At 38.7% G+C, this 13,355-nt stretch overlaps 1 protein-coding gene and 2 non-coding genes across 4 annotated transcripts; 2 read left to right on the top strand and 1 right to left on the bottom strand.

Moving 5' to 3' along the window:
- The first annotated feature begins 6,104 nt into the window (after positions 1–6,104).
- On the top strand, positions 6,105–6,190 carry TRNAY-GUA. Its single transcript is given in 2 exon segments — positions 6,105–6,141; positions 6,155–6,190. It is a non-coding gene; the product is annotated as a tRNA-Tyr (tRNA).
- Positions 6,191–6,293: 103 nt separating this feature from the next.
- On the top strand, positions 6,294–6,380 carry TRNAY-GUA. The gene is given in 2 exon segments: positions 6,294–6,330; positions 6,345–6,380. It is a non-coding gene; the product is annotated as a tRNA-Tyr (tRNA).
- A 562-nt stretch (positions 6,381–6,942) lies between these two features.
- Positions 6,943–12,910, bottom strand: LOC110707699 (NADP-dependent malic enzyme). Of its 2 annotated transcripts, none has more exons than XM_021885733.1 (19): positions 12,577–12,910; positions 11,107–11,227; positions 10,938–11,012; positions 10,534–10,685; positions 10,351–10,456; positions 10,196–10,261; positions 10,010–10,105; positions 9,855–9,926; positions 9,670–9,753; positions 9,478–9,576; positions 9,307–9,354; positions 9,161–9,214; positions 8,939–9,037; positions 8,764–8,853; positions 8,533–8,610; positions 8,339–8,413; positions 8,162–8,252; positions 7,544–7,672; positions 6,943–7,402 (listed from the first exon to the last, which is right to left on the bottom strand). In XM_021885733.1, exons 1-19 carry the CDS (start codon positions 12,705–12,707, stop codon positions 7,314–7,316), a joined length of 1,755 nt encoding a protein of 584 aa, XP_021741425.1. In that variant the 5' UTR covers positions 12,708–12,910; the 3' UTR covers positions 6,943–7,313. The 2 variants fall into 2 exon arrangements, with proteins under 2 accessions (XP_021741425.1, XP_021741426.1); XM_021885734.1 differs by having other exon boundaries at positions 12,635–12,721.
- Positions 12,911–13,355: the final 445 nt, after the last annotated feature.

Below are 13,355 nucleotides of genomic sequence, written 5' to 3'. Positions count from 1 at the left end.
GCCATTGTACTGACTCACTATCAATTGTGAATCAGAACAGGTGTCTATCTTTCTTGCCCCAGCCGCCTTGCACATGCGGATTCCGGCTAGTAAAGCTTCATATTCTGCCTCGTTATTTGAGGCTTGAAAGTTGAAATGTAGAGCATACTCATACCTATCGCCCTCTGGCGACTGACATATGACGCCTGCTCCACAACCATTTGAGGTGGAGCTCCCGTCCACATAGACCTTCCAGACTTGGTCTGGAGATTGAGAATCAGGGGGCCGAGTCATTTCTACAATAAAGTCAGCAAAGGCTTGGCCCTTTACTGCTTTCTTGGGCTCGAATGTGATTTCGAGGCTCTGAATTTCTATTGCCCATTTGATCATCTGGCCTGACGACTCCATTTGATCTGTGTACACAACGACTGAATGTGTCAAGAAGTAAGGCTTCAGCTTTTTAACGGCCATGAAGAGAGCAAGACCAAATTTCTCCACTAATGGATACCTCAACTCGGCATTTTTCAATACATGGCTGACAAAGTAAACCGGGAACTGGCAGCCGTCTCTTTCAGCAAGGAGGACGACACTTAGAGCATGGTCAGATACCGCCAGATACATGTAAAGCACTTCTTTGGGCAAAGGACTGACCAGCCTTGGCAAGGAATGCAAGTGAACTTTTAGCTTTTGGAAGGCCGCCTCAGCATCCGACCCCCATTCAAACCTTGCCTTTTTCTTTATTGCATGGAAAAAGTAAAGGCACTTATCGCCTGACCGGCTTAGAAATCTTCCCAAAGCCGCCAGACATCCTGTTAACTTCTGAACCTCTCGGACGGTGCGAGGCGACTGCACGTCAATGACCGCCTGCACTTTCTCAGGGTTCGCCTCTATGCCTCTCTAATTGATGAGGAATCCGAGAAACTTCCCAGACTCAACCCCAAAAACACATTTGTTGGGATTGAGCATGACATGGTGTCGCCTGAGTGTGATGAATGTTTCTCGGAGGTCTGCCAGATGGTCTGTCTGAAGCTTGGACTTAACAATCATATCATCGATGTATGCCTCGACATTCCTCCCAATTTGGTCAAAGATGACCGTATTTATCATTCTTTGGAAGGTGGCCGGGGCATTTTTCAAACCAAACGGCATGACCGTGTAGCAATATAGCCCTTGATCAGTGACGAAGGCCGTCTTCTCCTGATCTTTCTTCCACAAAGGAATTTGATGGAAGCCAGAGTAGGCGTCCATAAAGCTCATTAAAGCATGGCCGGCTGTTGAGTCGACCAGACTGTCAATTTTGGGCAGAGGATAACTGTCCTTGGGACACGCCTTGTTTATGTCAGTGTAGTCCACACACATTCGCCAGGTACCATTCGGCTTCTTGACAAGTACAACATTTGCAACCCAGTCTGGGAAGTAACATTGCCGAATAAACCCTGCATCAAGCAGCTTTTTAACTTCGGCGGCTGCCGCCTGACTCCTCTCTTCACCAGTCTGGGAAGTACACAACGACTGTTCGGTCAGGACGCGAGTCGTCTAGCACAAGATCCATATGCTCACCAGCCGGCTGAGGGCGAAATTCATCCGACCGCTCCTCTGCCAGTGATTGCTATCTTCTTTCTTTTCTTTCGGCCCCCAATTAGGCAGCCTTTCTTTTCTTGTCGCCTGCTTTCTACGCAGGCGCATCCTCCTTGATAATTTCAAGGTCCGTTTTTTCACCACTTGGGCCAGCAGCCACCACAGTGGGTTTGATATCCGAGAGGTAGCACTCTCGAGCCATCTTCTAATCTCTCCTTAGGGAGCCGACTGTTCCATCATCCTTCTCAAATTTGAGCAGCATAAGAGAGGGGATAATAACAGCTTTTGAATTGTTCAGGGTGGGTCATCCCAGGATCATGTTCTAGGCCGAGAGTTCCTCAACCACTAAGAACCGGACCACCATGTGACAGCCCTCGCCTTTTTCACCCAGGCGGATGGGTAAATCCACTCGCCCTACTGGGTGTACGACTCCTCCTCCAAACCCTACTAGAGGGTGGGATACCGGATGTATGCAATCAGTCTTATACTTGAGCTTTGCCAGGCACTTTCTGCTGATAAGATCAGAAGAGCTACCGGTATCTATGAGGATTCGGCCAACTCTTTGGTTGGCCACCTTGCACTCAATAACAATGGGGTCATCATGCGGCCCCTTAACCCCTCCCAGATCCTCTTCTGTGATGACGATTTCTAGGAATGAACTCTTGGCGGTCTGTTCTTGGTGAACGGAATTAACATCTAGCCGCCTGATATTGTCTTTATTGCCCCTGATAGTGGGGCCGCCTCCTGAGAAGCCGCCTGCAATAGTGTAAACGACTGCATCATCTGTATCAGAACTGTCGGCTTGTTGATGATTCTTTTTGGCCGACTGCTTGTTCTATGAGGAAGTGTTTCCCTTAGACTTCTTGACATAAGAGTCAAGGTCGCCTTGTTCAGCCAGGCGATCCAGGTAGCGCATGAGGCTGATACATTCGTTGGTTTCATGACCATTCATGATAATGACAGAATTTGTCTTGGTTCCGATTACTTGCAGAACCCTTCATGGGGGCCGGCTTCTCGATTGAGATTCGGCTCTTGATTTCTTTGAGGATAGCTTGGCTATCCTTGCTGAACGCATATTTCGAAGAGTATGGTTTGAACTCTTTTTTCTTTTTCTGGGTCGGCTGTTTAGAGGAATCGGCCGTCCTGACTTCTTTTCTCTTTTTCTCATCTTTGTTTGCCGACTGCTTTGGTCGGCTTTCTTTTTTGTCGGACCTCCGTCTGTTCGACTGCTTCATAGTATTGCAGATGTCAGTCGCCTGTATATAGGCTTCCGCTTCAATCAAAGCTTCTTGGAGAGTCGCAACCCTCTTTCGAACTAGGTCAAACTTAAAGGTTGACCCATCCTTGAGACCTCTGAAAAAATCAGTGTAGGCTACCTCATCCGGCAACCCTTGAATTTGGATTCTCATCAGGTTAAATCGCCTGATGTATGAACGGAGCCCCTCCTTTTCACCCTGCTGAATTGTCCCTAAATCAAGGGTCGTCTTCTTTGCAGGAATGTTCATAGAAAAATTAGAGGTGAACAAGTAAGCAAGCGTCCTGAAATTATTCACGCAACTAGTCGGCAGGTTGCCGAACCATTGTTGTGCGATTCCTTTGAGAGTCTCTGGAAAACACTTGCACCAAGTGGGGTCATCCAACCCTTGAAGGTACATTAGGTTGGTGAACGCCAGTAAGTGGTCTTCAGGGTTAGTAGTGCCATCATAGGCGCCTACTAATACATTCTTAACTTTGGCCGGCTGGGTGGCCTCTGTAATTTCCTTGGAGAAAGCGAACGGTTGTTCTCCAAGTCTTAGCAACCGCAGTTGCCAGTCCAAAGGGTGGACGCTTTTTGTTGCCTGTCCTCCAAATAGAGGAGGCTGCAAGAAGTATTGCTGTTGCGGTACGTATGGCATGTTTAGTACTGCATACTCTTTATGAAATCCAGACCGACGGGAGGTACCGCCTGTCTGACTCTCATGATTTGATTGAGTATACCTCATAGAGGTATTGTGCAGACTATCTTGGAAGTCTGAAGTGGAGGCCGACTCTGACAGTCGGTCATTCTTCTTCTGCTCTAGCAGTAGCCGAGCATCTGAGTATGTTTTCTTTGACCCATCCGCCTGTATATGACGAATGGGCTTTCTCTTCCCTGGTGAGGGAAAACGATATCTTGTTAAGTCGATCACAGGCGGCTCCCACTTCCTAGAGTTAGGGTGGGGGGTCGCCTCTCGACCTTGAATAGGTTTCCTTCTTCCTGAATGAGAAGGATTTCTGGCCGACTACTCCTTAGAGAGAGCAGGCGTCTTTTTATTGATCAACTCTTGGATCTCCCCCTTGAACCCCCTCATGAAGATCATGAGTTCGTTTCTTGTAATGGGAGTAGACCCTTCGGCCGCCTGTTGTTGTTCAGGCGGTTGGCCGGATGGATTGCTGGGTCCAGCTTGGTGATCTACCCGTTCTTTCCTTTCGGTGTGACGGGTGCGTCGGGCCTTTAGGGTCCCGTCTGAGGCCGTGTGTGCTTCAACCTCGACCTCATTCTCAGTATCATGGTCTGAGTATACTTGAGGGTCGTCCTCTGGACGCCTCTCTTCTGGTACAAACTTTGTTGCCATCTCGAAAGTACTCTCCCCACAGACGGCGCCAAAATATTTCGAGATTTTCTGATGTCCTGCGGGAGAGTTACAACTCCGAGACTGGAACCGGGCGCCTGTACCTGCAAAACAACGGAGACTCCGGGTGGTAGGAGCTCCGCCTCCAACGGTCAAGTTAGTACTTGTTTAAGGAGTAATTAATGCGGGAAAAGGTAGAGTGTTTTCTCTAGGTGAGAGTAATTAATGAACATAATCCCCTTAAATGAGGATTAATGATCATATTTATATGCCTTGGGATGCGTGCCAAATGCTAGGTTTAGGTTAACCTAGAGCTGACTGGGCTTTTTCCAAGGATTGGGCCTAGGTGGCCGTTTTGCCTGGTTGGCATAGGGGAGGACACGTGTCGTGTCGTAACTGGTCCTTGGTGGACAAGTCAATGCCTGACACGTGGCAGGCTCCTATTGGCCCATGTGGCGGACACATGGCGGAACCTAATTGGTCCACTTGTCAGATGGTGATTGGTAGGGAGAAATCCCCTAATCAGTATGTAATAGAAACTACCTGACTAACAACTACTCCATACTTCATACTGGAGACCAAGTAAAGTAGATAAACTCACACTTAGGGGTGCTAATCGAGTTAAGCAACTCGGACACGACTCATTCAAATCTCGGTCAAAACTCGACTCGAGTCGAGCCAACTCGAGATGTTAATAAGCACGAGTTGAGCAAGCTCTAACTCGACTCGATAAACTCGTGAGCAACTCGATAATGTATTTTATTAATATAGAATTTACAAACAAAGTTATTACCATGAACAAATTTGACACTTAATAAGAGTTAATTAATATTATCAAAAAAGAAAGAGTAAACCTTTAATAATAAATAAAATAAAATAAAAAAAACTATATAAAGTGAAAAAAAAACAATAAAGGCCTAGAATTTTAGAAGGGCCAAAACTTTAACGAGCAGATTGTGAGCTACTCGACTCGACTCGAAACTTTAACGAGCACGAGTTGAGCACATAAAAAAAGTTTTCGAGTCAAGTCGAGCACCCCTTAGCTCGTGATTGACTCGCTCGATTAGCACCAGTCACACCACAACCATTACATGTAAATTTGAGTATTGAAGGGATTATGTAATCATCCAACGACTGTTATAGTTCTATTGTGGATGATTAAGAGTTAGGACAATGTGTTTGATCAGGCGAGATTTTAATAATTGTAACTAAAATGAAGGGTTACACTCGTGTAGTAATTGATTTTCATGCATCAAGGGAGAGACATTAATGACCTAATCTTGTACCTTACTAAAATTGATACTATTTCCGTTTCTCACGGTAATTGTAGTAGTTTTATTGATAACTTATCAATACACAAGTATGATCATTAATAATTGAATATATATATACTTAGTAAAATTTATAAAAACTGATATGGAGTATTAAATGTAGTAGTACTAAATTAACAACATACCGAGTCAAAAAAAAATAGCTTTTATTATTGTTCATTTATTTATTTTTGTGAATAGCCCTTTTTTTTATTATTATTTTAGTATAAAAAAAAATACTAGACTTTGGACGCAAGGAGAACACCTAATGCTTAGGAACAATCTAGAGTAATTACATGGAACAACATCCAACTAATTTGAAATTAAGAGATCAAATAATTTTTAATTATATAATCAATCTGACATGAAGTTATTCGCAAACCTTATGAAGAATAACTAAAAGATTATCTCCTTCAATAATACGGATTAATACTATTTTGTGCCGTTATTAATTGGGTTTTATTCAAAGGAGTAGGTTGGACCACATACAAATATTCGATTTACACCTATAAAATAAGTGAATAACATGCATATTTATATGTACGGATATAACTTGCAGCAAAAAAAATGTACGGATATGACTAGTAAAAAAAAAAGAAAAGTAGACACAATTATATTAATATATAAAGTGTCCAATGTACAACATCCGACCTTAGCTCAGTTGGCAGAGCGGAAGACTGTAGTTGTATGCAGATAATCTTTAGGTCGCTGGTTCGATTCCGGCAGGTCGGAATTTTTTCCTTTTTGTTACCCAACTTTATATTATTAAATTCCTATTAATTATTTCACATTCAAATAATTCAAAAACGCGACCTTAGCTCAATAATTCAAAAACCCGACCTTAGCTCAGTTGGCAGAGCGGAAGACTGTAGTTGTGATGCAGATAATCTTTAGGTCGCTGGTTCGATTCCGGCAGGTCGGATTTTTTAATTTTTTTTTTTGGGACAACATAATAAAGTTTGTTTATTCTCTCTGATTATATACTTCTTGTAGATTTAATTCTATGTTATAGTCTTAAAAGATAAACATTTAAACTCAATCCAAAATTTGTTCTTCTAAGGCTTGAAGTTTTCTATTAGACGTATCAGCCTGTTCACAAGCCTCACATCAATCTATAACTCAGCTGGCTCATGAATATTTTGAGCCGAACTCAAGTAGCTCACGAGCTAGCTAGGCTCATTATCACCCTTAATATGATATGTTCCAATTATTGTCCACATTGCATCTAGAAGTTCGAATATTTTTTCTTTGGTTTATGATATGCTATTGCATTAAGAAGCATAGCCAGATTAACTACAGCTATGTAGGACTTGTGCAGGACAGAAAATTACTGTCTTTTTTGCGTCCATATTACTGCAAACATCAAAGAACATTAAGTATTGCCTGTACTGATCACTGATGTAAGTCAGTTTAGTATTGTTTTGACTTAAAACTTTTGACATTCATTCAAAGGATTGAAGAGACACGCACTTCACACGCATATATGCAGTAGCAATTGTTTACGAAGTCTTTTCTTCAAACACAAACTTACATCCCATCAACATTTACAAGCTTACATTTCCATCAACATTCACAAGCTTACATTTCCATCGACGTTATTCACAAACTTACATTTGCATCAACATATGAACAAACTGTCCAATGGATGCTTACAGACAATAGCCATATATGAAACACACAATACAAGCAGTATGGTTGCTGCCATTACTAAAGTATTTATTCCCGTAAATACACATCTACTCACAAAATCACACAAAGCAAAAGATTCATAGAAGAAAAAAAAAAAAAGCTTTTGACATAAAAACGTAGAGGCAGCACGCTTGCTGTATCTGTCAACTGTCGTCATTTAACTCAATTAACGGTAGCTGCGGTAAACTGGGCTATACATACAACTCTCTGCACACTTGACTAGGTTATCAGGACGAGGGAGCCGACTTGCCAAACCTGCATAAAAACATGTAAATCAATGTAACAATGCAATATGAGAAGAAAAAAAATTTGCATACAGCCTTTAGCCAAAGAGGAAGTCTGTGGTCAATATGCCAAGTAAATATAGTGCACAAAAAGGTAGGGGAGAGTGCTCACCTAGATCATAGGCCTTTGCAGCAACATTGGCAGCAATTTGTGCTGATATCTTCCTAATATTGGAGAACGGCGGATAGATCATCCCATTGTCATAATTCTCTTGAGTCACTTGTCCAGCCAAGGCTTCGGCTACAAAAAAAAATGAAGTTAGACTTATGTCTGTCCTAAAATTTTTGTCCCATCTACAAATCCTACAGGTATTTTTTATCAGGAAATACTGAAAAAATGAGCTCTCATGGCTTGTTGATGCAGGGTTAGTATGACCTTATTTTGTAATCAAGGGTAATCTTGGGACATGGAAAATATAGTGGTATTCTCAAATAATGGTCAGCATTTTCAGACATTTATATAAAGAATATAAGAGAGCAAAATATGTCAGGATATACAGACTAATACTAGTAATACAACATAACATGGTATCCTCTTAGGATAATCACTTCAGAATTTCCTAAAATAACTTTATCTTTAGACTTTTATCCTTTTTCTTAATTTTTTTTTATTTTTTTTTATTTTTTTTTTATACTTAATATAATGTTCAAACCCTTAATAAAAATCAGAAATATACTGAAACTAGTACAAGAGGAATAACTCTGAAGATAATCATATAGCAATACTAACAAGCTGCCAGAAGCATGTCGTCATGGACTCGGATTGCACCAGACATCACTAAACCCAGCCCAAATCCAGGAAAGATGTAGGCATTGTTGGCCTGTAGATGAAAATGAAACAATTCATCACATTCCATCAGTTCTGTATTACTATTAATTCAGATGTTACAAGAATAAAGTTCTTTACCTGGCCAGGAATAAAAGTTTTTCCCTCATACTCAACAGGGTCAAAGGGACTGCCACTAGCGAAAATTGCACGGCCCTTTTATCCAGAGATAAGAAAGAAGATATTCAGAATCAATAAAGCCAACACAATGTTGACAATGTATGGAATTCAACACACACCCTCAAGTAATATAGGGTCCCTACACAATTTGTTACCTTAGTCCAAGTATAAGCTTCTTCAGCAGTGCATTCTGATTGCGTTGTAGGGTTAGAAAGAGCCATAATCAGAGGTTTCTGGACCAAATTTACAGATATAATTACTAAAGGCTATATATATGCTATTTCGTATTGTATGCAATGTGTATTAAAATATGTCTTCTGAATGAGTACATTACTCAATTGCTGAAACTATACTACTGCAGATTTGCAGTGAATTTCTTGGCTTACCTCGTTAAATGAGGCCATGGACTCAATGACTTCTTTTGTAAATGTTTTCCCCACACCAGATGATCCAATCAATACCGTCGGTTTAATTGCCTAAAGACAAAAGCGCATATCAACTGACATCACAACATACAAACATAAACCAATGAAATGAACCTCATATAGTTGATAAATTTACCTTGACAGAACTTATGAGATCACCAAGAGGTTCATGTTCATGAGCCCATGGCTTCTTGAATTCTTGAAGTAAATTATTTCTTGAGCTAACAATCAAGCCCTGGAAGAAAACTTCAATATAAGCGAATATAGAGAATTGAAATGGAGGATACAACACAAAGGCAAACAAAAATATTTTTTTTTCTTTTCTTTTAGTGAGGTACAATGTTCAAGTCTCCACAACCTTAGAGTCAACCAGCCAAATCTTCTTGCGAGTTTCTTCCAAAGGTGTTCCTGTCTGCAATAAAAAAGGTCACAGTTGTGTTAATGTCCTGCTCCCAAATGTCACGAAGAAGGGGAAGCCTAGTTCCACTTATATATTTTCCATACCTGTTTGGACATCTCAAGAGCAATAAGTTCAGCTATTCCTGTACCAGCCTACAATATCAAACCACAGGAATCAGCTTCACATTTATTGAGAAACTGTATCAATCAGAACCACACTTTTTGTTATCGTTACACTCGAGCTTCAAGGTCAAAGAAAACAGGTATCATTCTTACTTCTCCAGCTCCAAGGAATAAGAATGTTTGTTCTGCTAAGGTGCCACCAACTAATTTCAGTGCCGCAACAATCCCTGCTAGAACAACAGATGCAGTTCCCTACGCAGAGAAGGAAAGACAAAGAAGGTTAGAGTTGACAAAGGATTAAACAATTACACAAACATCTATCTATCTCAATATCTCATTAGATACCTGAATATCATCATTGAACACAAGATGACTTGTTGAGTATTTTGAGAGCAGCTTGAAGGCATTGTGGTTGGCAAAGTCTTCAAACTAAAGTTAAAAATCCAAGAAATACAAAAGTTTAAAATATGGAAGGATATGGATTATTTTAAACAATGGCGGTTACAATCAAACTTTAGACGGTAACAAACCTGTATAAGAACTTTTTCTCCATAGTTCTGTTTCACTGCACTCATGAACTCCTCAAGAAGTTCATCATATTCCTGCAAATATTTCCTGTTGCCTCAGTATACAATGTAACAGTATTTTCATCACATATATTGGAGTAAAAAGAAATACTTATTACCTTCCCAGTTGCTCTTTTTTGTCTTAACCCAATGTAGAACTCATCATTAAGCATTGTCTCACTGTTAGTCCCGACATCAATGGTTATTGGTAAACACTGAAACAAAAAAGCTAGGATGAAGCTTCTCATCTTAGTTATAAAAAAAAAAAAAAAAAAGAAAACTTAATTAGGATCTATAATGCTTACAGCTGATGGACGAACTCCTCCAAGCGCAGTATAAAGAGCCAATTTTCCCACAGGTATTCCCATCCCCTGAAACAAGTTCAATTCCATACAGCTATGAAATCACACAATTTTTACAATATTAGTGATCTATATAGAGCTAGGGTACATTTACCCACCTGACAACCAAGGTCGCCGAGCCCCAAAATTCTTTCACCATCTGTCACAACTATAACTTGTATGGTTCTCTCAGGCCAATTTCTCAGAACTTCAAGAATTCTTCCCCTGTTAAAGCCAATCACTTCAAGTTCAGTAAAGCACTATAATCAAGTAGTTATTTACAATGCAAGAAACATTCATACTTCTCCTTTAAACTGATGTATAGACCCTGAGGATGCTTGAAGATGCTTCCATATTTCTGACAGGCCTCACCAACAGTGGGTGTATAGACAATTGGGAGTAATTCTTCAACATTGTCAATGAGAATCTTGTAGAACAGCCTTTCATTTCTTTCCTGCAGTTAATGCAAGGGGGTTAGGAACAAAACACGATACAGATTTCATTAGATATCGTAGAGATATACTTAGCTAAATGTATTTTGTTGTGTGAATGTACATATTTCATCATGTCTCAAATAAGAATGCAAAACCATTTGTCCATTCCAAAATGTGAGTTCCACATACTATTTACTTTGATTGTTTTCAAAATTCACATACCAAAACTTAAATTTCCAACACAGATTACCCAAAGATCGAAGTGAACATACCTGCAGGTCCATCATGGCCATGTACTTTTGCAAAGGAACTTGATATTGCCGAATGTTGTGCATTGTTTTCTTCTCCTGTAAAATGAACTAGGCATAAGTGCATGCAATTTTACATAACAAAGCCAGAAAGTAGGTAATATCTATTATAAAGAATATTGTAGAACACAACCTGAAGCTGCTGAGAGATTTCTGCAGGAGGTAGAAGACCACGCAAGTAGTGGGCATCTCTCTCTCTTTCTGAGTTAGCCAGTCCTTTGTTGAAGTGTGGATCCCTCAACAATGAATATCCACTGCACCACGAGAGAAAGAAAACGCTTCATATCTAAACTCGTGCTAACATCTAGTACATGTTTGCATATCAATACAGGTAGTCCATTACATTGACAGTAAGTTGCGTGAAAAACTAGAATTGCACCCCATCCCCCTAAAAGATAATACGTAGTAACTATTAAAAATGTTTAAAAAGGAATGCAAAAAGTAAATTACAGAAAGTACAGAGATAATAAGAGCTAAAAATTAATTATTTTGATTTACAGTACTAGTATACTAAAAGCTTATCTATCTGAACTTTTAAAGAAAGCACTCAAAGCAGCGTATGATCAAGGTATAGAATATCAAAATTGTAAGAACAAAAGAAAAAAGTAAAAAACATATTAGTTTGAAAAAATAAGAAAGATTCAAACAACAATGAGAACTTAGAAAGAAAATTCTATGACCATTTTAAATATTCTCTTATAAACAACCGATAAGATGAAAATTACTTGTATAAATCTTTCACACTTTAGCATCTTTAAGCAAGAAAGGAGCTTCCAGCTTAACTGCTTAACGGCAAGAATATGCCAACACCCTCATCAAAGTGTTGCATCCAAAACTAAAAGTTCAGAACTAAATATCACACAATCTGCTCAACAATTTAAAACATTTCGTTTTACCAACAACAAATTATATAGAGTTCCTTCTTATGCTCGGAGTGAACACTTAAACGATTGAATAAAAAGACCTTCATGTGACAATCCTAACTTAAAACAATAATAAGTGATTGTTAAGTTCCGAGCCTGCAACACCCATTAACACGAGTACGTTCGGTCCAAAACTTGTCATTAAAAGTTGAGGAATGCTAATTAAGTTGAACATAGTATGAATAATGGGATTAATCAAACAAAAAATCAAATTAATCAAAGATAAATAATGTCTATAGAATCAAGGGTTTATCTAAAAATGGCAAAGGTAGATTCTTGCTTAAAGCAAAACGCCAAGAATCCATCAAATACATGCAACCTTTTACAAAAACAAAATTCTGATTACATTTTAGCTTTAATTAATAATTCCAGGCCAGAAAATCAATATCATAGTAGCAATAATATATTAAAATTAAACTTAAGTTACACTTGAACATGCAAAATTGACAATCAACAGGATCACAAAATTACCAAAAATTGAAAGTTAACTTTAATCAATCATTCAAGAACAACAATTTCATAAACAAGAACATAAATACATAATCATTACACTTGATTACTTGAACATGAAAAATTAATAATCAACTTATATGATCAAAAAATTATGAAATTGAATAAAATTAGAAAAAAAAATAAATATATATATATATATATATATATATATATATATATATATATACCTAGCAGCAGAAACAGTCCAAGGTGTAACAAGTTGATCTTCAGTGGCAAAATGTTCACCATAAACGTCGCGAACACCACCACCTACGGTGGATTTCTCATCAACAATATCCTTAGCAGAAGTATGCTTCATACTTTTAACTTCTTTTTTGAAAAAAAACCACCTTTTCAAATTCAAAGAACAATTGCTGAATTTCAAGCTATGATTTTTTCTGGGTTTTCTTGTTAAACCAACATTAACAGGAGAAGAAGATGAAGAACTGCTACTAGTATTTACACTAATATCAGTAGAGTTATTATTGATATCGTTGGACCTCTGTTTCACATAATATATATAGTCAGTATTGGCAATAAACAAATGATTAATTAGCAAGAAATCATTACATATGATAATTGATAAGGGTTTGAAAATTCCACATTAAAATCAGACATCATGCATGACTGATGTGAAATTCATTTGGTGCGCCTAGCACCAACAAACAATAATGGTATTAAAAAGTGTAAAATATTTTATAATACTTTTACTAATTACTCCCTTTGTTCGGAACAATTGTCACATTCGTATACTTTATACTATCAACTAATGTAACATATAATTCCGAACTTCCATTGTGAAATATTTATAATACGTATAGTTTAGTATAGAGTAGTATACATTATACAATAATGTGACAATTAATTCCGAGCTGAGGCTGCATTGAAAGATAATTGGTGTACTAACCAGGAAGGTGTTTCTAGGGAGTGAGGTCATGGTGAAAGAGAGTATGGTGTGATGTATGAA

This window comes from Chenopodium quinoa, unplaced genomic scaffold (assembly GCF_001683475.1).
Source record: "Chenopodium quinoa cultivar QQ74 unplaced genomic scaffold, ASM168347v1, whole genome shotgun sequence".
Classification (NCBI taxonomy): Eukaryota; Viridiplantae; Streptophyta; class Magnoliopsida; order Caryophyllales; family Amaranthaceae; genus Chenopodium; species Chenopodium quinoa.
This window is presented reverse-complemented; position numbering and strand designations above follow the sequence as displayed.